Raw genomic sequence first — 26994 nt, 5'->3', positions numbered from 1 at the left:
GCAGAAGAGGAAATGTTAGCTCAAGCTACGAATTGGGATTTTTATTTGGGTTGAGTTAGTGGGGGATTTTTGGCTGGGTCACACCAAAAACAACAAACTCAAGTCATTACTGCTGAGGGAATATGCATTGATGCATTCAACAAAATATGTACTTAAAGCCTCTTCAGCCCAAAAATATTTCTGTGACATCAGTTCAAAACCAGAGAAGTCAGGTTAGCATCCATGCATATGAACAAGAATAAAATTAAACTGCCAGTGTGTTGAGACATTGCCTCAGATGTCATTTCTGCGTGTCTGCCTCTGCAGGTCTCACTGTCTATTGACCAGTGGGTTGGTTTTCTGTGCATCTGTCCATCCATCTGTCTTTCACTCACGAGGATCAGTAGCTGTCATAAATGTACCTGCTGTCAACCTAGATGTTGGTCTGTCATCTCTGGCTCTTTGGGAACTTTGACGTGTTTAACTTTCAGAGAAAAAACTTTTTCCCACTGCACTCTAACAATCTAAAGCATTAGGATTTGTATTCATACTGTACTCATGTGCGAATATGGCTATTTTATGAATGCATTCTTTGACACTGGACAACTTTCAACACTCAAAAAACTTAAAATGTCAAATTATGTCAACTTATTTAATTTTTTCAAAAGGGATTTGACAAGGACACTTTCAGAAATTGGAAATGAGGCTGTGTTAACTCAAAGCAATAATATGCAAATACAAAAATACAAAAGCAGAGTGAGGCAGAGAGGCAGCAAGAAAGCCATATGGAGACATCGAGACAGACAGTAGGAGAAAAGAGGCATTAAGAGATGAGGGCTGGCTCAGCTGGGTTTCCAGGGCTGGGATTTGAACCTGCTGCTAAAGCTCACTGTGCTGTCAGCAAGAGGCCTAACGAGAAGCATTATCTGCTCATGCAAGACACACACAGGCTGCTTTTCAAATACCTGAAATCCATTACTGAAGGTTATGCTTCAGAAAAACTGAATTCTGTTCTGCTCTACTAAAAAAACTACTGCACTAGATTTGATGCTAAGTATGATAAATGTTTTATATACAGTGTGTCTATGGCAACTTATGAACATGTTTTTACTGCATAGAGGGCTGGTTGAAACCTAAAATTAGTTATAACAATATCTAACTAAAAAACAACTTCAAACAAATGACAATCTGTAAGGTTAATATTTACTCAGACATTTACTTAAGTTGCCTGCTATCTAGTTATTTGCAGCAGACAGTGCCCTTTTTTTTCAATCAAGTCTCACTTTGGATCGTCCATTAAAAAATACAGAAGTACATTAAATACTAACAAATAAACAAAAACAATAAAGTCCTCAATCTTCAACTTCCAGCTTCACTGAACACTGGTCATTTGTTCTTTAACCACTGGCAAAAGAAACGAAACAACAGATTGTAAAACAAATGCTACACACGCACCATGTCCCTGTCCAAGTGCTCTGGAAATCACATGAAGTTACCAACCAAAGTCCCTCATAGTTTTGGTGAACCCAAATTGCAGCCTGCTCATAAAATGTTCCACACACAAATTGCTCGCTCCATGACTCATTTTATACCATATACTGTAGGTGCCAAACACACAGGATGCAACCATGTTGACATGGAAACGCAACAAACAGACAAACAGACTCTTCATGTCTGCAGACCAGAGGTTGTATTCCTGTCATGTTATCTGACCAAAACGGCGAGTGTTAAAAGGGAAAAGCTGAATAAATCTGCAGAGAAATTATTTGTCTGCTGCAAAAGTAAAATATATATTTTTCACATTTTCAAATGCAAATTGACCGAATTCCAATTCACTGTATGTTACAGGCAGCTTCACACGGCCATTTGAACTCAACAGAAGTTTCTAATCTTTGGTTGTAACCCCAAGGCTTCATAGTGCTACTCACCAGTCAGTGCTGCTCTCCTCTCCTTAACTTTACTTCATTCCTTATTCTCTCCTTCTTTTTCCTTTTTCTTCTTTGTTCAGAAAAACAAAAAAAACAAAACAGTTTGGACTTCTCTGTCTCTTTCGGCCTCTCTGTGCCTGTCTCACTGCCTCTGTGTCTCTGTCTGTCTCTAGCTATTCCAGACATGTTTCAGGACTCGGCCCCAGCCAAATATGGGAGGAGGGCGGTAAACAAGGAAGACGAAGACAGCCTCTGCTGTCACTGGGCCCGCTGCCCTACTGTACACCACACACACACACACACACACACACACACACACACACACACACACATACTGGAACACACACACTTATTCTCCTGTGGCAAGACACCATGTTTAGTGGTTATTCTCATTTTTCAGAACTCAAGGGATCATTTCATTCCTACAACACACACTGCATCCACTAACAGAACATTCAAGTCAGCAACTTTGAATATTACCTGTTTCACAGTGTAATAATGAAAATTGTATTGTGTATACATTACCTGGGTTTAAATGCTCATTTAATGTCTTACTGAGCACGTTTTACAGATTTTTATCAAATTAGAAACCTGAAAAACATCCGTGTGATACAATGAAGATTGCATGAAGCATTAGCAAATATCAGCATAGTGTTTTGAATCATGAAATTTTAGTTTAATGACCACAAATAAGCTCATTTCTCTCTCATACCAAATGCCACTGCACCGTCTTTCCTTGCATCTCTTCTCTCTTTAAAACAACCTGGAAGTGATATTTCTATCATCCTTGCACACTTTCTGCCAGTGTGAGTGCAAGCATTGGGGCATTGTGTCTACGCTGGAACAACAACACCGTCTTTGTTGTTTTTTGCCACAAAGCAATCTCGGTTCATGCCATATAGCTGTATTTCAGACATCGGGCAAAAACAGACTTTGCCATCACACTAAAACCTGGAATTCAACAATTTTCTGATATTAAAATGATAAACATGTCATTTTTATAAAGCAGATTTGCTAATAGCATTGCTGCAGCTGTGTTGCTACTCAGTGGCCCAAACAGTGGCCTTTTGACTGGTCTGACCTCCGGGTCGACAGCTGCCACCGAACCCCAGGGCTATTAGTGGAGCAAAGGCAAGCCGACAAACACAAGGTGCACTGCACACACACACACACACACACACTCACACACTCACACATACCACGTAAAAAGGTCTAAACAAATGTACAAAAATTTCCAGGCATGGACATGGACGGCTATGCATCCCCATATAGTGCAGAAATACTGTATATCACCAACTGAAACTATAAACACAAATACCTTTACACACACACACACTTCACAATGTTGTTCTTAACAACTGCTTAAGTGTAACACTCATCACAAATTCCTTCTTTTAAAGTAAGCTAAAGATGCCCCCCCCCCTCCCAGCGCGTGCATCAGTATGAAACACACATAACTCTAAGCTGCCTAATCCCGCAGACCCTTTTTAAGACACCCATCTCTCGTTGAGTCCTCTCAGCTGGATTTCCAAGGTCGCTGGCGCTGTGTTAAAAATGGAGTCAGGAAGAGCCGGGGCGAGCCCCAGACCTATTCAGACATCAACGACTGAGGATGAAACATTCGTTTAACACCCGCGCAAATAAACAAGTCCGGATTCCTTTAACGATACCTGATGAGTGATCAGTGTCCACTGTACTGTAGTGTGTAAAAATAGGCCATTCTGTCATGGAGCTTATCAGTCACCTCGGTTTACCAACTCATATATGTATTTTACACTTTTTTGTCATAATTTAAATGCTGTTTAATAAAACTTCTTAATCATCATCTCATTGTTGCATCTTCCAAAACAAGCACGACCTTCTTCATCCCCTGTCTGTCCAGTCCTTGTACAAACAGAAACCGTGTTCCAGCACCAGCTCCCTGTGAACAGTCAGATTGTCACGTCCGAGCGTAAGAGCGAAGGCCGCAATTAGAGAAATGAATAAACTGGCCGAGAGGTTTTTTCTGCTGAGTGCTCAGAACACGGCTGCCCATTCAATTAGGATCAAACTTGCAATCCTGGCGATTCCCACTGACCTTCTTGCAACACAGCAATTACCGCAACGGCTCTCTGGGGATGTTCATAAAAATGAAATGGGTCTTTGCAAAGCCATAAAAAAAAAAAAAAAAAATAAAAAAATCCCTTATATAAAAGTGGATGCAGCACCACAACGGCTGCCAAGTCCTGACTCAACTGAGGGCCAGTGCATCCTCCTGTTTGTGCAAACTTCTCAGATTAACAGCAGTAATCATGAATCTCATCATCACTGAGAGGATCCAAGGGACTCTTCAAAACTGTCAGTTAGCTTAAGTGGCCACACTTTGTCTTGAAAACGCCAAAACAGGATATTTTATGATGTTATCAATTTGCGACGTTCAGTTTATTCCAGAAATGATCTTGTAATGATGTGTTATGGTCTGCTGTTTACTGATCCCACTGAGACACTTTCCATTACTCATTCATATACTGGGGACAAGCTAATACATGTATGGAGGTAATAATAGTATAATGATAATAATAGCAGAGCACTGAGAGTCAGAGTGGGGACAGGAAAATGTGCTGCAGTGTGCCATGACTGTCAAATTAAAAGAAAAGCCTACATAAAAAATGATGTGTATCACTCTGATGATGACGAAGATATATTACAAACGGGCTGTTGTTGCCATGGGCTGCAAAGCTCATCGAAACACTGTTAGTGATACTGAGCTTTACCAGTCTACTTGAGTCTGTGATGTTATTGGTGGTGAAAAAGTGGAATTTCTGCGTCTTCTGCAACTGATTTCTCTTTGCATAATTGGCTAAAAAATGATCCAAAAGAGGAGACAGTCTGTGGATCACTATTACTGAACAGAAAGAAGACAGCACATTAAAAAGGAGCCCAAATTTTAAATTACCTAAACTTCTGGCACAGAAGCAAGAGCAAGCCAGTGGCTGGAGGTGGGTTTGGGCAGTTGTGAGACTTGGGGTCGGTGGTGTTTCAGGTTACAACCCCCCTTGGGGAGGGGGCAGCGCCAGTAGCAGGGCGACTGACGCCCCCCTATTTCTGCAGCAGCTATTTAAAGGCCTAATTGACAGGTTGGGGGAGGAGGTTGTGTGTGTGTGTGTGTGTGTGTATGTGTGTGTGTGTGTGTGTGTGTGTGTGCAGCTCAGGGAAAGCAGCATAGGTGGGTGACGAGCAGACAGACACAGACGCTTCTGATCTTCAGGAGAGTGCTGAGTGAAAGCTGAAAAATCACGATCTGTGGTGACAGGGGAATTTGACTGATGTGTATTGAACTTGTTTGTGAATTAGTGAAACTGAGTATCTGGCATCTGAATTGAGAAAAACTGTATTTGCTTTTGTTTATTTGAAATTTGAAATTGAAATGTTACTATTAGCAAATATTGTCTGTGAAGCTCCAGCACATTGCTTCCATGCTACTGAACTCTAACTATTAGTATTAGTATTATAAAACCTTCAAAAATAAAAGTTCTGGTAACTTTTTGCTGTGTCGTTTCAACCATATTGATTGACAGTGTACTCAAGTTGAATCTGTGTTTCTTTTTGTGAATATTACAAGATACAATCAAAGCAAAACAAAAATAAAACCATTGAAGCAGTAACACCAGTCTGAAAGTCTCTATTAGTAACTGTGGATGAGTGGAGACAACCTATCCATCAAACTCTGTGCGTGTGTGTGTGTGTGTGCGTGTGTGTGTGTGTGTGTGTGTGTGTGTGTGTTGTGTGTGTGTGTGTGTGCATGGACAAACCGTGCTCGCCGTCTGCAGTGTCCTCACAGCGATGGGTGAAGTTATCATACGAGTCCCAGCGGATCAGTGGGTCCTGGGTGTTGTAGTCCACAGAGACGCTCGGCCCGTTCTCCAGGTGGCCGAGGCCTGAGGAACACAAGGCATGATGGGTAATGGGGTCCTCACACAGAACGTATTGGCTCAAATGGATGAGCGCACAGCAAGTGTCACTCCCGACACAGAAAGCCACGATTTAGGAAAAGTGACATTTATCCTGACAAAACATTTTTGCCAATACATTAGATCTGACAAAGTATCTTATCAAGTTTTAAAATCAAAATATTTTTTCCCTTTTCAGTAAAGAAAAATGTATTACCTCTGATTTTTTCCGGTCCATATGAGAAGACAAACTCCACCTTGCCGTACTCTGGAAACCTCTCATCTGCACAGACAAAGACAATATAAAGATGTTTTTTATTTTTTATTTTAAAACAACAGACACAAATACACACAAACACAGTGGATATGATATATGATGTGTTTAAATCAACACTGAGCATTATGGTGAAACATACAACAAAGTCTAAAAAAAAAAAATCAACAACAATCACTGATAAAATGTCAACATTTCAATTTCAATGTAGCAAAATCTATGTAAAAACTGCAAGATATAAACAATGTATGCAGAGTAAACATCAGTGTTTATTGTAAAACTTGACCACTTTAAGAAACTCTAGCTGATCTTTATCATAATTAGCTCTTTTGCATTTTCTTCCATTATTTCCCTTTGCTTTATTTTACTGTAAGTAAATACTGAGCTGCCTTCACCACCAGAGGACCCTGTTTGCTATAAAAGTGAGGAACAGTGTGCTCCTGTAGCAGGGCACAAGAACTTTGCTACAAGAAATAAATGAGAACCGAAACATATTCTTCAGATAAACTTAGTAACAACAGAAGAAAAAAAATCCTAGTGTTACTTGAAGGTGTTTGAAATACACACTTGATCCATACACACACTAACAGCACTGTAAGTGTGTGAAGCAGGAGTGCTGTTGAATGTCCCTGCCCTATGTGTCACCCAGTTATCTGCATTCGTCTTGAATGTTAATAAACTTGTCACATTAGCCAAGGCTCGCATATAAACACAAATACTGTCTTTTCCCCTCCGTTTACAAAAGGATAACGAAGCATTGTCAAACACACAAACGCAGACATAAACAGAATACTGTAAAAACACACCCACCCGGAGAGCCGTTACCTTTGAAGGTCTCGTCCAGCTCATTCTTCCCGAAAACAACCCCCAGGTCGTGGATGGCGCAAGTGTGGAACTGCACCCTGAACACCACATCTCTGATCGGGCTTCTGTACCTCTTGTGGTAACACTTCAGCTGTGGTGAGCACAACGGGGGGGGTGGTTATGAAAGATCAGTATATCAGTCGATGTATCAATCAGGCAGAAATTAGAGAGGAAAGTTTGGTGTTGTTATTGAAATCTCACCAAGATGTCTCCCTTCAGAAGCAGGCCTGGTTCGATAGTGATGCAGATACTGGTGTTGCTGTCCCCTTGCACGTTGCTGTGGTAAAAAAAACAACAACAATTTTCTGTTAAAACTCAATGACTGGTTTCCTCATAGGGTCATCTTTGCCCTGGATTATAACACAAGTCACGCTGAACTGGAATAAGAGTTTTCATACTATATTCCTGACGTATAGACTGGTTGCATTGCCTGGTAGATCTTCAGGAAAGGACGGCAGCCTGCGAGGGGTAAACAAACGAGGACGTTGAAGCATTTTCAAGCAAAATTTAGACTTCTTTCTGTAAGAGTTTGGCAGAGGAAGATACTCACCTCCTTTGGACTCAAAGTTGGGTATGCCGTGCATGATAACATGATGCAGGAACAGGGGCTTGTTGTTGATTTTTATGTGTCCGGACAGGAGGCCGTTGAAGTATCGCACATACCTGCAGACAAAGGAAAGGAAGCAAAGACTTTCGGTTGTCAAATACTTACTCTCAGGACTTTATCCCCTTGGCAGCATCACTTGTGCCCGAACTTTCAGGTCACTTTGCCAAATAATTTATGAAATAACTTGGGTGCAAAATTGATATTTTGGCCTGAAAGCGGCGCATTTAGGGATACAATGTGCCCAGTAAATTTCATAGCAATCTGGCAGTTACACATCTTTATTACCTCTCTTCAAGCATGCATTTTAGAGAAACCTTGTACTTGAATAAATTGTTAAACAAGGGGAAGTTTTGACCCAATTATTACAGTAGAATAATGGTCAGGGGATCAGCAAGATCATCAGGAATCATCCTCTGGGGAACATGAATATCTTCAGCAAATTTAATGGCAATCAGTTGAATCCTTGCTGAGATACAAGATCATACACAGCTATTTTACCACTTAGCATGTCAGGACCTTCTGGCTAGATTACACGCCAAATCCACACTTAATAAACCCCCTTCCTGTGTGGTTCACCTTTCCCGCTCGTCAGCTCCACCAGCACAGCCACAACTGAATTCCAATCCGACTGTAAATCAGCCTTTATCCACTACGGGAACCGCCAGAGTGAACTGGTGTGTACAGAGGCCAGTTGGGGGTCTGTTGAGTTAGTGTGGTCTGGTTGTAAATGATGATAATGATGATGGTACCAAACGTGACCTTGACCGTGGGGTCGCCACATGCAGACACCCCCCTTGCTCGGCTGTCAGTGGCCAGATGGTTTCGCCTCTGTGAAATTCAATTAGACTGAGCCGGCACGCCACGAAAGCAGCGCTGAAAGGAGGACCGGGCTTGTAGCTACAGAACGTTTGTGTGTGATATGAGACGTAATAGCGATCTGTCTTTTACCAAGAAATTATCCTATATTAAAGGTTTCGCATGAAGCCTTTGGAACATATACACATGCGTATTGATTTAATAAAACTACAGCCATGATGATTGTATGCAAGCTGTGTCAGGTTCTGCTCAAAATGAAGACACAAACACTCTGTCACAAACAGTAATTGCAGCTAAGGAAGCCCCAGAATAAACTTAAAATATTCATAAAATATAATGAGCGAAGCTGCTGAAATTGTAAATGAACCTTCCCATGAGAACAAGCATAATTACTGTATAGGTATCTAGACTCTGGGCGATCCTGTCCTATCTCTTCCACTATCTTCTTATGTGCCTAAGCTTGATGAAGGTGCTTCATATCAGCGGAGTCTAATCGCCAAAGTCTTGCTCTCATTACTGAAATGACACATGGGAACGAGAGCGTACCTCAAAGCAAAGTTACTGATACAAAAAAAAAAAGTTCTTCATTAAAATGGAGTGAAATTCAACCTCAAGCGATGGTAAAAATCTTTTCAATCAATACTTGGATGATGATCAGACACGTGTCCTTACAGAAGCAATAGTTTGCTAAACGGCTCGGCTTTGAACCGTCTGGCCCGAGTGCGACATTGTAAAGCAGTCACACTAAAAGTTTACACTAATTCAGCTTTGTTGTGTGACAAAAACACAGAAGGGAGACATAAAAGGCGGCCAATCCTCTCAGTGACGGTCCAGTCTGTTCACTGTAGCACACAACCATTTCACAACAAACATGGTAATGATTTCATGATGCTAAAATGCTACACATAACACCTCTAATCCAAACTTTTACACGCTTTCATAGCAGCAGCAGGCCAAACTCATCTTTTACTCTTGATGTTAATGTCACACATTCCAGACCATAATACGGGCAGACTCCTGGGGCACGGATAATTATATCCGAAGCAGGAAATAGCAGCGGGGCAGAGGGGAAGCCTATAGACCTGTTAGAGAATGGCTGGCTGCCTAATTCACTCGCTGAAATGAAGTGGTGTTAAGTCCCCTGGTGTTTCCTGTGTTTCTTTGTTAATTCCCCGTCACCTTTTTCCTGTTCGGATCAAGAATCCTCTCGCTCCAGGTAAAGAAGGCAGACGTGATGGGTCAAGCCTTTAAGAAGTTGACTTATAATAATGCAGAGGGGGGTAATAATATGGTATGGACAGTCCCCATGAGCGAGCTGCATTCAAAATAATAAGGAATTGTTTAAATAGCTTTAAACCACTCTCGATTTGTTTCACTTGGCTGTTTTGCTCTCTATTCATGGAAAGCACATTATCTCCAAACACTCACTGCTAAATGTGGAGAAGAACTGGAGGAAAATATGCTCTGATACGCTTAAAAGACAGGAATGAACTGCCACTAAGCCCCGCAGCCTCCCCAGAGACACCAGTGAAATCCCTCAGACAGACAAGACAGATTACTTCTCCCAGTGCCATGACATTTACTCACAATTATCCCAATTAAAAGTAAATTGGAGATAAACAAGAAAAAAGGGAAAGAATTTCCTCTGCAAAATGTTTCTAAAGCTAAATGGGAAAGATGGAGCTGCGCCACAACACTGATCAGTCAGTTTGTTGATTGTCCAAGCTTAGCTTCGGAGGCGTAACTAGGCAGGCGGGCCTGATGGCATGGGGCACGTAAGAGTGATACCCTGTATATTAACAGTTTGTTGGGTTCTTCTTCTTCTCCAAAACCAAGAATATTTATCTTCTCTTACATGAGCTGCAAAAGCTCAGCTAACTAGCTCAGTACCTACAGTAGGAGAGATACGTCCAAGGCCAAGTAGTGCTTCTTACTAAATCATTATGTGCAGGTACATTAAGGTGTAGTGAAAGTAACTATGGGGGTCAGGACTTCTTCTACTTATTCTATAAATCTTTCGGAATGATTAAAAAACACCGTATTTTGCACTAATAATAACTAACCTTTTCTGCGATGGCTGCCCCACAGGAAGTGCTTTGTCCTCGTAGAAGCGCCTCATGGCAAACCTGTCCAACGCCTGGTCAGCACTGCATGACACAAAATGAGAAGGACATTGTTATAGTTTGTTGTTCCACAAATTACAACGTATCAACAACTGCTTGTATATTCGAAATACCCCCCTGGAACTTCACCATTTACAAAACAGCTTTAAATCCTCCTGGCTCCATCCCACCTATTAACATCTGGTTGCATTAAAGAATGATGACATTGTTGGAGCGCTTCTTCTCACAGAGCCAGAAAAATAAGCTGACCCGGACTCTGTGTTTTGCCATAATAATCACATCAGTATTTCATTTTCAAGACTGCTCTGGTCCCAGACCTTGAGGTGATGGATTGGCACTCCTGTCCTCACAAAACCTTGTGAAGAGGAGATTTAAAGTGGATTTAAATTCCACTTGCTCAAAATCGACAGGCACAAATCTTCACCATGTTTTAGTCTGTCTACTTATCGTGACATCTTTGATACCTTGCAGATATGTTGCTGTAGTGCATGTACGCAGCCACCACCACCCCCGTTCGACCTCGGTTCCCCTGTGACACAGAAACAGAGGAGAGGAGAAACTTTGTCAGCAATATGATTGAAGTTTGACTGTGGATTATTGAAAGGTTTATTTGACACAGGACTTATTTCAAAGAGATCAAAGATTTTTTTCATAAATATCAAGAAACGGAGGAACAAATAAATCCTCAGAAGTGATGGACTGGTCAGCAAGCTGCTTGATTTACATTGAAAACCCAAAAAGCTGGAAGAAACATAAATCACATGAAATAATGTTTGATCACTCTGCGTGTTTAGAGTGAGAAAATGTTTTCATTTCTGCTTTTTCTGCTTCATCTGGGTAGCATGTGCAAATACTGTAAAGTTATGTATGTTTAAACAAAAGAGAATGGATTGTATAACCATGAGAATTGAATAACTACAAGAATTTATGTTGAGTTCATGAGATCAGCAGCCACAGAACATACAATACAAATATATCCATAGGTTTCACATTTAAAGGAGTAGTTCAACATTTTGGGAGATAGGCAATAATTCCTTGATAATAACAGATGTTTTTTTTTCCGTTCATGTTCTGGACAGTCGTGTTGCTGCTTTACCTTGTTGTGTAATACAACCACGTTACGTGGGTCTCCATTGAGCCACGTGTCGATGGCCTTGCACATGCTGCAGATTTTGTCCAGCGCTGGTGCATGGTGGTCTGGCCAGCCAAACTCCAGAACCTGGGGGGGTTGAGAGGGTTCGGGGTTTTATTCAGACCAGAAGGAGGTTTCACTTTTCATCTTTGTGGTTTCATTCCTCTAAAACATGAGGTTATCTAATATATATGCCTGTGTGTTTACCTTGTGGTTCAACTTTGATATGTCGTTCCTCTGCTCGCTCAGGTTGAGCATCTGAAATCAGATAGAGACCAAATATGAATATATCAAAGTACTAATGCACATGTGATATTCAAAATGTATTTTTAGGTTTTTTATTGTTAAAGAAGAAATATCACAACAAAGTCACATTTGTGCAGTGAAAAGAATCACTGAAATTTCTGCACTGACCAAAATCAAAGGACAAAGTTGAGTAAACAGGAAACACAAGAAGTGATATGAGTGAACAGTCCTGGATTCAGAGAAAGAGAGGGGGGGGGGGGTATCTCACCAGATAATGTTCGCCGTGTTTGGACCGCAGCATCGTCGCCACCTCCTTGAGGTGGGTGGTGTAGCTGTGCTCCTCGGCGGCGGCGGGGAAAGAGACGGAGATGATCCTCTCCGTGATGTAGACCAGGTCCACCTCATAGCTCTCCTCCATGGCCTGAACCACACTCTGACTCCTGGAAAAGGCAGAGGGAGCAAGACGTGTTTATCTGGTGCTTTTGTATCCCAGTGGGGGGATAGCTTCACGGTCGAACTGAGCATCTCTCAACCGCACAGCTGAGGTTCAAACTTTTTGTTGGCGAACATCTACCCTGCTCTCCTTGAACAAAATACCGAGGTCCTGATTTCATGAAGGTTTGCATAGGAAAAGGTGTGTGTTATGTAACCAAACTGGAACACTCTACTCTTCACTTTGCATGAATTTTTCATAAAGATCTTAATATTGTTTTGAAGGCTATACAAAATTAAAACCACACACCTCTCACTGACTGCAACTTATAAATAAACTTCAGAAACGGTTTTATATAGGCTGCACTGTACTATTATTGATTGTTCATGCATTTAAATGACTATAACAAGCAGATACACTGCTAGTAGGCATGTCACTTTTTGGCCGTATGTAACCTTGTGGATGTTTTCTGCAAACTTGGATCAATACTAAGAAACATTTTTTTTTTTCGGGACACAACCATGGGATGGAGGCTTTGACCTTTTTACCTTCTAAACACTGGACTGTCTTCCCATATTAACTCAACATAAGCATCTTGATCATCAGCTTTGTTCACTCCAAACTGCTCTCCAATTTTCAGAGATCATCATCTTCACACAGCACTTCTTTACAGCAGCTGTGAGAACACTTCTAAAACTCAGTTCATCACAAACATCCCCTTGATCAAAAGTAAACTCCTGCAGCTCACTCTCATATTTCTTGGAGAGGAAAAGGTTTACAATCCTTGACTGACTGTTGACATGACCTCTGCTGATATTATTATTATACTGTATTATCACTATAATCTATTTCACTGGCCAAACGGTAATCAGGTTTATTGGGTGGTGAGCATACAGTAAAGCCCCGCATGAGAAATAACCGTGTTTGAAGAATAACAGAAAACAAAGAGTGTGGAATGAGAATTTACATTCCGAGAAAAAAGGCCAAATAATCGTTATGTGATGTTCATCGTAAAATTGAGTTGGAGATCACAATGGATTATGGAGGGAAAATAATCTATTCTTAAATTTATTCTATATCAACTCACTGTGCACCTGCATATAACACGAGTCTTACCGTGACTGCTTTCGCCTTATCTCGACGCTCTTGCAGGACCTCGTAGATCCCTGGAGAGCACACACACACACATGCACAAACACACACACACACACACATATATGCAGAGGGTGGGGGAGAGAGGGAGGAGGAGGGAGGGAGAAAATGATTCATAAGCCATCTGGTAATGATGATGATTTTACTGAATTACAATCTGACATAACAAATTACAGAAAAGTCAGATCACAAGAAGCAAAACTGAAGCTGTTTTGGAGAAAGAGAAAGAAAGAGAGAAGAGATAGAGCAAGATAAAACAAAGAGAAGGAGCAGGAGGAGGAAAAAATGAAGAGAAGAATAAGGAGTAGGAGAAGGAGCAGGAGAAGAAGATGAAGAAGTTTGGAGAGAAGGACGAGTGTAAGGATGAGCAAAAAAGAAAAGAGGATGATGAAGAGGAGAGGGAACAAAAGAAAAGGAAGAGCAAGAAGGAATGCTGAAAATGATGAAGAAAGAGAAGGAGAGAGAAACAAAGAAATGATAGGAAGCAGGAGAAGTAAATGTAACAGAAGGATAAGGAAGCGATTAAGGAGAAGAAGAAGAAAAAAAAACCACAATACATCAGTGTCTTCCAGGAGAAAACCATCCTGACTCAGGTCTCGTCAGGACTTCAGCACACTTTAATTATCTTGTCTTGAATCTAGTTATTTACTGAGGAAAGAGGTGAAGTCAGGTTGTTTTACTGTGACAGGACTGCGGAGGGAAAACGTTACTAAATATGTACTGTCGAGGAATCGCTGCATAATAGATGCTGGAGTTGGCTCTTCCTTTTACTGTTTGCGGGGCCGGGGGGGGGGGGGGGGCATGCCTGTATGAAGTCAGCTGCCATCAAAAAAGATGAAGGCACCCAAAAAGATAGAACTAGCAGCTAAAATTTATCTTCACAGGCATCATCTGTGAGATTTTAGACTTTTTTCCCACAACGTCATGAAGAGTGAGCGTTCAGCTTTACCGGTCAAGTGGTTAAACAGAGATGTTGGCAAGAAGGGTCTCTAATCATCGCAGAAGGTTAAACACACAGCACAGAGCTCTCCATGTTGCTGCCCAGCGGCTTCTCCCAGATGAAGCTAATCCCACCCCCAAGAGCCAAAATGGGAAGCATAATTCTCTGTGATTTGACAGGAACCAGATGCCAGGCGGACCGCGGACGTTAGTGTTTGCAAAATGAAACAGCCTGTTCGCATGGGGCTTCGGGGGTGTTACGCCGGTACATTTCACATCGCGGGGACAATCTGTTGTCTTGTAGCGACATGGGTGCATGAACGCCTCATGAAAATCAATGCAGCATGTAATGTAGTCTAGCTACAGTGTCTGTCCATTTAAAATGCACTTTTTCACACGAGAAAGCTGGGTTTTACAATAAAAGACTGGTTCTCATTGTCAAAAAGAAAATCCAATGGAAAGGACAGAACCAACAATAAATGTACCATTCTCACATATTTCCTGCCAAAGCATGATGCAGTTTATTCCTCTGTGCCACAGACTCCATTGTCATCCAAAAACTATTAAACTCACATCACTGAGCCACATCACTGCACCGAGTGACATGTTCCTTTATTACCATGAACATAGGCACTGCGGTGTGTTTGGAGTCAATCACACATACTGTACATCATGAAGATACTCACTGGTGCAATAAATGTGTATTAATCCGCGACTGAAAACAGTCCCTACTGGTTATCCAAACTGTAAATGTTCATGTCAACATTGCAGTTTAATTACGACTAGGAAACTCCAATTTTTTTTTTTGATAACTGACTTGGCACCAAAGAGAAGTGGATGCCTCACGTCAGCCAAATCAAGGCAATTAATGGCATTTTTGTCCCTCACATGACCAGATCTGCAATCAACTATTAGAGTTATCTACAAACATGAATATTCACAGGTACCTCTACCATTTATCCAGCATGACACGAACATTGCATGAGTGCCACAGTAAAGGTGGAGAAGACTGTAAATATTAGACTAATGCTTTGGGCATTCAGGCATTTCTTGCCAATAAGAAAATATTGAATAATGTCAACTATAATCTTAAAGACATATGGCTAGATAACATTTCATGAAAAATGACAAATCCATCTGCTGAGGAAGATCATATGATATGACTGAAAGCTCCACAACAGCTACTAAAGGACAAGCTACAAAAAGAAAAAAAAAACTGTGGCTTTTGGACTTCCTGTGCGACAGTAGCCTACCTTGAACAGGTACCCAGTGCTCCACCTCCAGGATGAACGCAGGTGGGCAAAACGCCTTCGGATGGAGCTGCCCAGAGGCATGTTTTGGCACAATAACTACTTCCAACTAAACCAATTTCATGTTTTTAAATCACAGAGCATCATCCAGGTCACCGCGGCCTTAATCGCCTAGCGCTACAACGAGAAGTTCCCACTGTGCCATCATGAGAGAAAAGATGCTTCATGAGCAATTATGTAATATATCATGATGCATCTTCCCTCTCTCGTTTCCCTTTCGACTGCCTTCTCCCTTCTTTCTCTTGTCCTCTCCCTCCCACCCACTTTGTTCTCTCTGGAACTACTCCTCCCTCGGTCTCATTATCTCTCATTATTTCTGACTCCCCCCCTTTTCTTTTTTCTCAAGCCCTGTGTTTGTGTTCTGTGTGGTTCCTATGTGAATATACAGTATATGTTTTTTGTCTGCTGCACATGTGTTTGACCTTTATTACCCTCAAGAATCTAGTGACTGAAGCGAAAAGTTATCAAAGCATAAAACATGGAATGAAAATACTTTTAATATTCCCTTTTGGTTCAAGTAATAAAATTGATCATTAAAACTGTTGTGAAATTGTAGCTGCTCAACTTACATGAGTGTATCCAGCCACTCTCTGTCCTCCCTTGAGGCATTAACTGATTCACAAAAATCCCCATAGTGCACTTGGATGACCCCGAACAGGCCCCACACCGACTCAGTTATAGTCATGATGGGGTGTTTTGATTTAAAAACCACCATATATGAATCCTATATGGACTAACCCAATAAAGATTGGGTTAGTCCCCCCCCCCCCCCCCCCCCCCCCCCCCCGTGTCCATACACCACACACCCACACACACAAATGCCCATATATATGGTAAAGCCCATATGATGATGATTCCATAATTTAAGCATCAAAGCAGAAAGCAGAGGATGCCAGGATAACACAATAAGAAAACAAATGATTTCCTTTAAAATCAAGCCAAAAGACAAGATCTCCATTTCACTTGGAACCAAAGAAACACGATATGATGGGATAACGCAAAGAATGCTTTGATAAAAGGTAACAACCACACAACAAAGCTTTTTTTTGGTTAAACAAAACATTCGGATGAAAGATCAGGATCATGACCTCAGCTGAGGGGCCGTGTCTATGTGTATTTACTCCCAAACACCAATGTGTCCTTGTCAAATTATTTGTAAAAAAACTTCCAAAATTACAGTAAAAAACAAGACTCTGGTCAAGACAACTAGTAGCTTCTCTCTCTGTATTTTTAGCGCTAGTCGTTCTCATGATTCCACCCACATTTCCCATGAACCCATGCATATGGATGGAGAGCAGACAGCTACACGCACAGGTTTTTGGTGGAATAGTCCTTTAACATGCTGTAATAATATATAAAATGTCCAAATTTTTTTATCGCCTTTGATTTAAGACCCCCTCTCTATTAATGAAGAAATCATCCCAATCCCACGCACCTTCTCGTCTGCCATTAATTTTCTGTGAACTCTACCCAAACTCATCACGTTGTCTCATCATGTGTCTTCTGTTTTTCTCTGGGAACGCACCGAATATGAATTAATCTCCATACAAGCTTGTGTCAAGGACCGATCTGTGTTAATAATCTGATTCTGAGTCATCACCGAAGTAAACATTCAGACGACGACCGATGCAAACACTCATTACTCATTGTTGTGATTCACAGAAGGGAGAGGAGAAAAAACAGGGATGCGAGACATCAGTGCTGCTTTCATCTTTTGTAAATATGTTGCTTCTGGTTTCATGAAAAGAAAAATAAAGACTTGGGAGCCGTGTATTCAAAAAACATTTGAAACAAGCTAACAAATCTTTGCCTTTGTGACTGTTGGCTTGAATAAACTGTTTTCTTTTTGCATTAGCAGTGGTTCTCTCCTCTCTTATTTTTTTGGAATCATGCCTTCTTGGAAACCCACCGCCTCTCCCTGCACCCTTCATGGTTTAGCAATGTCAAGCTAAACATGCATGCTTAGTTTCAGGCCAGGCCTTGGCAGCGACTCCTGGCACAGAGGAGGCGTAATTTGCAGTGAGCTAACAAAAACAGATGTCAGGGCAGCTTTTCTCATTTTGCAAGGTATGTACCAAATATTTCTTTAGACTGGCACAGAACAGAGAGAGGGTTAAATCATTTAGCTCAGGCCACCTGGTTGTACGGACTCTGGAGTGTGCCACTAGAATAATAAGAGCATTTTTCATTGTTAATGTTAATTCATTCATGATCAATTAATAGATTGATGAATTTAAGAAATTCAATTCGCATTCAGATGATGCATGAAAAACAAACATGCAAAAAAAAAAACATAATTAAAAATATCCTTATGTTGTCCTTGAATAATACATTTACATCACAGTAATGTGTCTATATATCAAATTCATTAAAACTATTTAAAAATGTGTAAAAATCAAATATGGTTCAACCCTCAAACAGAGCAGCAGCAGCAGCAGCAGCAGCAGCAGCAGAAGAGGCTCTAATTGGTTAGTCAAGTATGTTATGTACTGCATGGTGCTGCCACCTTCTGCGGTTTGCAGGAACAGACGTGAGCTGTGTTTGGGGTCAGAGCTCAACAGCTTTAATTACTTATGAAATTATCAAGTAACTAATTATGTATTAATGGATAAGAATTAAAAACCGAAGAAGCCTATAATTATTCTGGTGACACACTCTAGACTCAGTGGGTTGTACACACAGGATGTGGTGCTGTAAAACACTGTGAAGGGTGGTTTATCTGTACAGTAGGTAGCAACGTTTTTAGAACAAAACTGAAGTGTAAAAGAATCACTTCCTGTGATGTTTTTCTTATCAAAATAAAATGATACAACAGCATGTGATGATATGTTTTATGTCATTGTTGTCAGTCGTTTAAGATGGATAATTAGTGAAATGGCAATTATTACTTTTGATGGTGAAACACCAGTTGGTCTAATGATACTATATGTACAAAAGTATGTGGACACTCAATATTAAACTCATATTTGATTGAGCATTAATCTGCTGCTTTAACAGCCTCCACTCCTCTTTCCACAAGACTGTGGAAACCTGGCGGCAGGGATTTGCTCCCATTTAGCCACAGGAGCCTTATTGAGGTCGGCCACTGATGGTGGGTGATAAGAGCTGGATTGCAGTCAGTGTTCCAGGTCATCCCAAAGGTGTTGGCTGGGGTTAAAGTCAGGACTCTGTTTTCCTCCACCGCAAACTGGGAAAACCACTTCTTTATGGACCTGGCTTTGTGCACAGGGGGATTGTCTTATTGGAACAGGGAAGGGTCTTCCCCAAACTGTTGCCACAGAGTTGGAAGCACATTTCTGTCTAAAACATTGTATGTTGTGGCATTGATATTTCCCTTAAGTGTAACTAACGGGACTAACCCAAACCATGACCAAAAGTACACAAATGTATGTGGAGGGTGTCCATATACATTTGGCCATAAAGCATATATAAGGATTGTTATTCCAGCACTTTGTTGCAATAACAATAACAGCATTTATGAATGAAGAGCTTTTAAGCATGTCTCCTTGGCATTAACACTTAGAAGGAAGAGGCGTTACTTACCGGTGTATCTACATGCTTTAATGGCAGCTGAGGAGTGGGAGGCTGGAGAGAGAAGCCAGACAGTCAGTGGGTTAGTCATTGTTTCTCTCACACCGAGGAAGAAACAACATGGTGAGCGAAAGGATGAGAAGGGGAAGGAGAGAGAAGAGGGAGAGACTATTTGTTTTATAGACCTCTCTCTCTCTCTCTCTCTCTCTCTCTCTCTCTCTCTCTCTCCCCCTGTCTGGCTGTCGGTGACACACCAGACACAGTCATTCTATTAACCTTGAGGAAAACACACTGTCTATGTCTTCCTCTCTGAGCTATACACACTTTCTCTGTCCTCCATACACAAAGTACACATACTCTCTTATTATACATTATTCTTTATTAACATCATGTTGATTTAGAGGTATGTGTAGTGCTTTACAATTTAAATCTCTCTATTAGTCTTTGTGTGTTGCTGAAAGTGAAAGAAAGTATTTGACCGAGACAGAAATGTGTCCACACACACACACACACACACACACACCCACACAGACTGACAGGGATCCATGTGTTAAGGAAAATCTCTTAACTGAGTTAAGTGCAGCGTCTTAGGCTGATGTGAGCTCTATAAACAAAACCGGGGGCTGTTTAACAAGCTGCAGCCGTCATTTAAAAAGGCCGGCATCCAAAGTAAATAAGTGAAAAGTAGCTTGGAATGTTCCTAACTTGGTCATATCATTGGTGGTTAATCTTTCAAATATAAAACAGGACCGGCTGCACTGCTTTTTGTTTGACATTAGAAATCAGGAGAATGATGAAATTGCTATTCCTGCCGATTTTTTAAACTCACTCACCCACCTACCATTTGCTGATTATGCAGCATTTATGGACGTGAATGAAAAACTTCTATTTAAAGCTGGATAAAAATGCAGCTCAGTATCAGTCTCTTGGTGTAGCATTTAAATGCATCCCGAAAGCCTCAGAACAAATCAGTGATTTAAGATACTTTCTCAGTCCATCCTGGATATCTAGGTGTGTTACAGTTATATCATTTATTTGCAGTGTGCCCAGGCCAAATCCAATGAATAACAGAAGAGAAAATACTGATTAAAAAAAGGGAAGAATATGTAAACTATGGACGGTGGTATGACAAAATTGACAGCTCAGTCAACAAAACTACTACTATACTAAAGGCACCTAAAGGAAACTGCCCCATAACACTGGCATCATCATCATCATCATCATCATAAAATTCTTATCCCCTCCACAGCTGAAAACAGTATTCAGAATGTGTCTTGTTAGAGCTGCTTTGACAGGATTTTCCCTTGAGGAAACGGAGGAAGCCCTCGTGGTTATAGCCTCTGACCTATGACCTCCAGCGTCAACCTCACAGCGCTCCCTGTGAGTGGTTCCGCCACAATGACAGGAAGGCTCACAGCATTACGACAGGGATTTCAGAGGTCAACAAGATCTTTAAGAGTTTCCTTTATGGTCTCATTTGTGCACAGATTCACACACATGCTACACAAACACACAAGACATGCACACGGCATACTCACCACCTCATAGTTGGTAGTTGTTTGACATGATGTGGTGACCTGTGGAAGAAGAAACAGAGATGAGACAAGAGAAGAAAGGCATTATGACGACTGTGATATCTGCATGGGACAGTAAAAGAGGAGGGGGGCAGAGAGAAGTAAAGGTTAACCATGACTAAGGGACAAATACCAAAAGCATCTTCTCAAATCTGAAGTACTTTAGTGCTGTGTGTTAAAAGGGAGGGAGAGACTCCGAAGAGTCTCTGAATCTTTCCTCCTGAATGCTTGAGTATTCCCAAAATCACCCTCAACAGTACAGAAATAACCACTGCTTTAAAAAAAAAAAAAAAAACGTCCCTTTTGACTGTAGTTCTGCGTGGGAAACATGTCAGGGCCATTCCAGGCAAAATCACATCTGGCACTGAATTCAAACTGAAACACAATAGTTCCTGTAAAAGTCCGAAAACAATTCACCGCAGTTCACAGGATGAGTTCACTGACGGGTTGAAGCATTACACTATGACTGTAAATTATTTTGCACAATGTTTTCGCAAGTCAGTCTGTGTGAGAGAATCCACGCATAACACAACATCACGAACATCACGTAGCTGTCCTGACCTGCTCTCGTTTGTCTTAGTCTATGAAATGTCAGAAAAATTCATCTAAACCCCAAAGATTTTTAGTTTAATGATCAAATAAGATAAAGAAAAGTAGAAAATGTTTTATATTGTGGCTTGAAAAATGAATAAAACATTTAGTCGATTATTAAAATAGATGCAGATGTATTTTCCCTGCAGGCTTGCAGCTGGCCACCGACGTCGTTGTAGGCAGTGTCAGAACGTCTGATGCCAAAGTCAATTGGACATAAAATACTGACGACAGCTGACATAGATATTTTTTTGGTTTGAACTTGTGTTGCTGAGTAAATAAAATCCAACGTCCTCCGAACGTCTCATGCCCATATTCTAGTCGTGATTTAAGGTGACCAAAACCCAACGTGTGCCAAACGTCACAGTGTTAATTAGCCAACAGGAGTCCAACATCTTGTTACATTGACATCTGGTACCAGTTGGGTAATGAACTGAACTAAAAGTTAAAACTGAAGTTGGGTCTACTCCTGACAAAATGAAAACTTCACCTCCTTTTGTCTTGTGAAACAGCATCCCGTCCTCACTATGAGCTTTACAACAACATGTTTTTTCAGTTTTCTTTTCAGTAAAACAACAGTAGGTTTCCTGATAAATGCAGCTGGGTGGCACACCAGTACTATGAAATGCAGAGTTGCTGGGCGAGTACCTGTTGCCAGACCTCCCAGCAACAGTATCACTTGTCCCCTAATTATAATATCACCTCAAAATAAGAGTGGTATTGATTTCCTGATGTTGCAAGGCTGCATGTAGCATCTTTAAATAGCAGTTAGGGTATCACAGGACAATTCAGCTCTCAAAACAGTTTGCTCATAGTATCCATGGCAGGCAATAGTGGCTCCTAATAGTCTGCATTGCCCTCTGCACAACAAATCACTCATTATGATGCATAAACAGTCATTCTCCGGCAAGCTGAGAGACTTCCATTTGACTGTATTTACCTTCGTGTGTACACATAAACATTCATGCATACGTGTGCACGGTTAAAGTGAGTGCGTGCAGCGGGCCAGTATCCGAACGTGTTGTGAGTTGATGGATGTTTACGAGCAGCGGGACGAGAGTGCGCGCTATCAGCACGCCACAGACGCAGGCGAGGAAGGAAGCCGCTGTAATTAGTTTGCTCTGGGAAAACAAAAGACTCATTGACTTTGTAATACTATCATCAAGTGTATCAGAATACAGCAGCAGCAGAACAGATCCCACCTAGTGCATGATGATATGCAATGTGATGGCATCAGTTCACCAGTTACTGCTGATATGGTTATATGCTACGGTAAAAGCATGAAGAAAGATGACCAGGAGTGTACTGAGATATTTCAAGCGAGCCTACAAGTTACACATTTTTGTGCTAATTTCCATGTTCCATTGCTGGGACCATAATATGTTAATATGCGCTGAATGCATATGTACTATGTATGTACAATACTGCATCAGAAAAACAGCCAGTAGTTCATGTTAAGTGCCACTTTTAATACCGTGAAATATGACTTTATAAGCTAAAATTTACAAGCATTCAGTCAAAAATCCCCCTCAAGGCAGTGTTCAGAAAAAAAAATGTCACTTGAGATTATTACAGACCAGATTTATGTGGCTCAAACCATCAGTGGCCAGTATTCAATAAAATGCCAGTCCAATCTTATTCTTGTTAAGTGCATATACAGATGCATGAGAGTGCATGACTACTTTGGGGTCATTTTGAATCTCCGGGTTTATAAAGTGAACGAGATACACTGTTGCTCCTGCAGGTGCCACATTCAGGGAAGAGTGTCAGGTGATACAGGATGCATGCATGAACGTACCTGTTCAAAGATGCACTCAACTGCCTAGTTTAAACTAATGCAATGCAACAACCCTGCAGGAAATCCCACCTTCGTGAACATTCTGATGTTTCAGTTTTTGTGTCGAGAAGTGTATGAGAACTGCATGAATGAAAAAAAAAACGCCCATGATATTTTTCACTGTCTCAGCTGCTGTAACTTGAAGCGCCCTTTAGCAATGCAGCTAAAACCCGACAACTGCACTGGAGCTTGTCAGAGAGGCCAACAGTACATGAAGTCGCTAGTATCAGGAGCCAGAGGCGAGTCAGCTCATGCTTTGCTCTTTACTGTTCCGACACTACCTGGGGCCAACACTGACATTCATATATCAGTGTTGCCGGTCCCAGTGGCCCCCGGGGCCTCGTAGCGAGAGCATCTGCCTTTATTATCACAGCTGACAGGAAGTGCTGTTCTGTGCACTGTACTGTAGCATACGCCTGCAAATGTCCCAATGATGACTCCCTCCAGTATTGATCTAAAGGTCAGAAGGGTATAGTGATGACTTTGAGTCTCAGCGGCTACTGTACGCTTACATCCAGAGAGACCAGACGACTGGCCTCATACAGCAGCAGCCACGTGAATCACAATTTTTTTTTTCCTTTAGGAACATATTTCTGCTTGAACATTGCTTGCAACTATTGTTACTGTTCAGGCGGGAGATATATAATACAGACACCAACTTCATAATCGCATGTTACATTCCTTCAAACAGTGTCTCGGTGTAACTTAACATCCTCACCGCATCACTGTGCAACAAAGCAAGAGAACAACAGCTTCCCTGAGTTCATCCATATATGGTGGGTGCAGCTGAAAGCCGGAGTAACACAGGCTTCACATGGGTTTTACCCGCTCAGACGGATGAAAGAGCAGGAATCTCCGAGAGGCCCTGCCACATGCTTCAGCATCGGGCCAGACTAACACCTGAACTTCATCCATCAGTAATTGTTTTTGCTGCTCCATCTGCACCATCTCAAAATCTGTCAAAACCAGAGCACCAAAATCCACATAAATGCTAAAATAGGGGAATATTTTTTATCATCTGATGCCTAAGAATTGATTCAATCTGTCAGATAAAATGTAAGTTGACTTTCTTTTTTTTGACCTTTGCGTACATCTCCCAAATCACGTCCCAGCAAAGTGACCAGCAGACCGCAAATAGAAAGAGAGTCATAGTGGGTTTAGGCTTTTAAAACAGACAGCTTATAATCTCATCGAGTCACGAGGGGCGTCTGGGAAGCCACTGAACTAGAACAAGGAGTCAAGCGAGTCACCAGGGGGGGCCCCTCCGCAATCTCAACCCAGCCGAGAGGCCTCATTAGGGGGCAAACGGGGGTGAGCCGAGGCGGGACGTTGTTGAATTAGCCTGCAACAAGGGTCAAATGTGTCAGGTGCGTCTCAACAGTTTCACGGAGCTGCCCTCGTCTTTTTTTTTCTTTTCTTTTTTTTCCTCTCCTTCCTCCCTCGTCCTCACACTGAGGGCGCGGATCAGCGAGAACTTTGATGATTTCAGCAAAACTGCTGCTCAAGTGGGTTTATATGGAGATGGAGAGCGCAGGATATCAAAGCACGACTCTGGAGCCTGGTCCACTGGGTTGAATCATGTGTATAATGAGTTAACAGGTTGCAGTTCAACCAGGGTAGTGATGAACCATTTTCTCTTCACTTTCACACACTTCAAACAGGCTTGAACAAGCATCCTCTGATAAGCAAGGAGAAATATGGCTGGCTTGCTCAGCAATCTTTGTACGCTTGGTTTGCACTCTTCCAGACAATGAGGGCATGTTCAGTGCCTTTAATGTTTTAGTTTTGTGCTGTTTGACACATAAAAAAGTATGAAATTTAATATTTTTGCAGATGAGATTCGAATATTTTTGATATCTTGCATGGGGTACTCATTAAGGTTTATTTTTCTCATTTCTACATTTTACTGATTTTTTTGTATGGAGGAGTTGATTTTTGCCCTTATACCACTCTAGCTGAGCAGTAATCACTCTGATCTTGGTTCATCTACTTCAGCCTAACTGATGGGAGAAAGCCTGTGTTTGCCACTGTGCATAAATCATCTCCCTGGCTCCAATAAATAAGCCCGCCATTGGTCCAACCACACTCAAAATTCCTCAAGCACTCCTCCTGCCCACACAAGAGCCACTGCCGCGCTGATGGCAGTTTGCCTGAGAAAGTAAATTCTTCACTTTCCAAACGGGGGCCAAATAAGGACTGAAGCTCAAACAGCCCCTTTGGAGGGATTCATACATCGGCTGGGTTTCTGTTTTACTTGGAGGGCTAATAAATCCGCTGAGCGCTGTGATGGCGGAGAGCGTGTTCCTTTCCTGCTTTGACATTTTGACATAATGTCAAGTATGTACCTCGCCATGTTCGACTGGGTGGCATTGTGTCGCTGGCAGGAGAGCGATGTCGAGTGATGCCGTCAGCAGTTAAATAATATCTGACGAATTTATAAGGAGAGCTAAATCAAGAAGTCATAAGATAACAGCAAAATAAATGACAGAATGCTGCCAACAAAGAAAACTGCGTGGGAAAGTCTTACCACTAAAATGCTATCTATCATTTATAAAAGAGTCAGTTATTCAATTTCCTTTAAAAACAGAGAATTCACTCTGTAAACGTCTTATTCTGTGACGTATCTAAGCTACTTGGTTAATATCTATTTTCAGTCTGGGTTGGACCATGAAAGTCTAACTGTTGTTGGACCCAAACAGGATGGAAAAGGGCTGGTGTAAACACAGAAAGTCTAAATAATTGTTTTTGTAAAGAAGAACACGCTGCCCGCCAGCTGTTTCCACTGGCATCCATCAACACCGGCTATCGCAACACAAACAGGGCTCTTCCCACAGCATGAAAACCATCCTGTGATGGCTGTACAAATGACTAGACTGCTACTGGACAACAAACACCCCTCGAAGCTCTTTGGATGCTTTATCAGTGACACAATTTTTACCAAAGCAGCAAGTTCCTCGGCTCCTCATGAGGAATCCACCATTTAAATCTTGTGGATAAGACAGGGGTATATTTTTCACACAAGAGCTAAATCGCTTCCACATGGTTAACACACCATAAAGAATCATAAAAACTGGCCGACAGGCATAAGTGTTTGCTTCTACTATAAATGGTTCAGACAAAATATACCACAACATACAGGAGGATATTTATTATGAGATTCATCATCGTGGACCGCCTTTTTATTTTAACAATTCTGATTGGCAGTGAGCTCAGATTTGCATCCAACAAAGGCACTGACATTATTTCGCCTCGAAACCGACATGCCGATGTTGGGTTTGAGGCCCAAAGGAACTTCATCAAGTGGAGGTGCAAGAGTCCAACAACCATGGATCACTGAGGAAGCAGCTATTTGATCATGGTCAAGCCACATTGAGTGGTAAGTGGGCTTTGGCTTGGTTGCTTTGCTTACAACCAAATCACCGCGAGCTACAGACGACAAAATACCCCATTAAACAAAGAAATGATGAATATCAGATGTGCAATTGTGGCTCACTTTGGACACAGGTTGAAAACCTCCAAATCTGAGAGCCTGCCTTGGAGTTTTATGCGAGAGGGGCATGACTGCATATCATAAATGTTAGGTCATTTAATTGCGGTTTCAATTGTGGGAGAAGTCTAACATTTGGCACATGTTTAAAACCAAAGCTCACCTGATTTGCAAGGTCTTTGGTTTCCACTTGTGGGAAACAGTTGCATTTGCAACAGAAAAAAAAAAAATGAAAGCAATTT

The 26994-nt window shown here is 41.5% G+C and overlaps 1 protein-coding gene across 11 annotated transcripts in view; it reads right to left on the bottom strand.

Annotated features, from left to right (window-relative positions):
• tns1a (tensin 1a) overlaps window positions 1–26994 on the bottom strand; it is an 85963-nt gene that overhangs the window by 22544 nt on the left and 36425 nt on the right. For 9 of the 11 annotated variants that reach the window (XR_008826741.1, XM_056370116.1, XM_056370107.1 and 6 more), the window contains 14 exons: window positions 20802–20840; window positions 19276–19317; window positions 13448–13497; window positions 12167–12338; window positions 11860–11910; window positions 11617–11739; window positions 10985–11049; window positions 10461–10544; window positions 7525–7637; window positions 7373–7433; window positions 7176–7251; window positions 6921–7065; window positions 6054–6119; window positions 5699–5824 (listed from right to left, as the gene is read on the bottom strand). Coding sequence is in view for 10 of the 11 variants with exons in the window: in XM_056370107.1 (XP_056226082.1) it covers window positions 5699–5824; window positions 6054–6119; window positions 6921–7065; window positions 7176–7251; window positions 7373–7433; window positions 7525–7637; window positions 10461–10544; window positions 10985–11049; window positions 11617–11739; window positions 11860–11910; window positions 12167–12338; window positions 13448–13497; window positions 19276–19317; window positions 20802–20840 (1213 nt within the window). In the remaining variant the exon portion in view is untranslated. The remainder of the gene's footprint in view (window positions 1–5698; window positions 5825–6053; window positions 6120–6920; window positions 7066–7175; window positions 7252–7372; window positions 7434–7524; window positions 7638–10460; window positions 10545–10984; window positions 11050–11616; window positions 11740–11859; window positions 11911–12166; window positions 12339–13447; window positions 13498–19275; window positions 19318–20801; window positions 20841–26994) is intronic. The other 2 variants (XM_056370108.1, XM_056370117.1) reach the window with 1 other exon arrangement.

Source organism: Seriola aureovittata, chromosome 24 (genome assembly GCF_021018895.1).
Source record: "Seriola aureovittata isolate HTS-2021-v1 ecotype China chromosome 24, ASM2101889v1, whole genome shotgun sequence".
Lineage (NCBI taxonomy): Eukaryota > Metazoa > Chordata > Actinopteri > Carangiformes > Carangidae > Seriola > Seriola aureovittata.
Note: the sequence above shows the minus strand (reverse complement) of the source record. Positions and strands in the feature narration are given on the sequence as shown.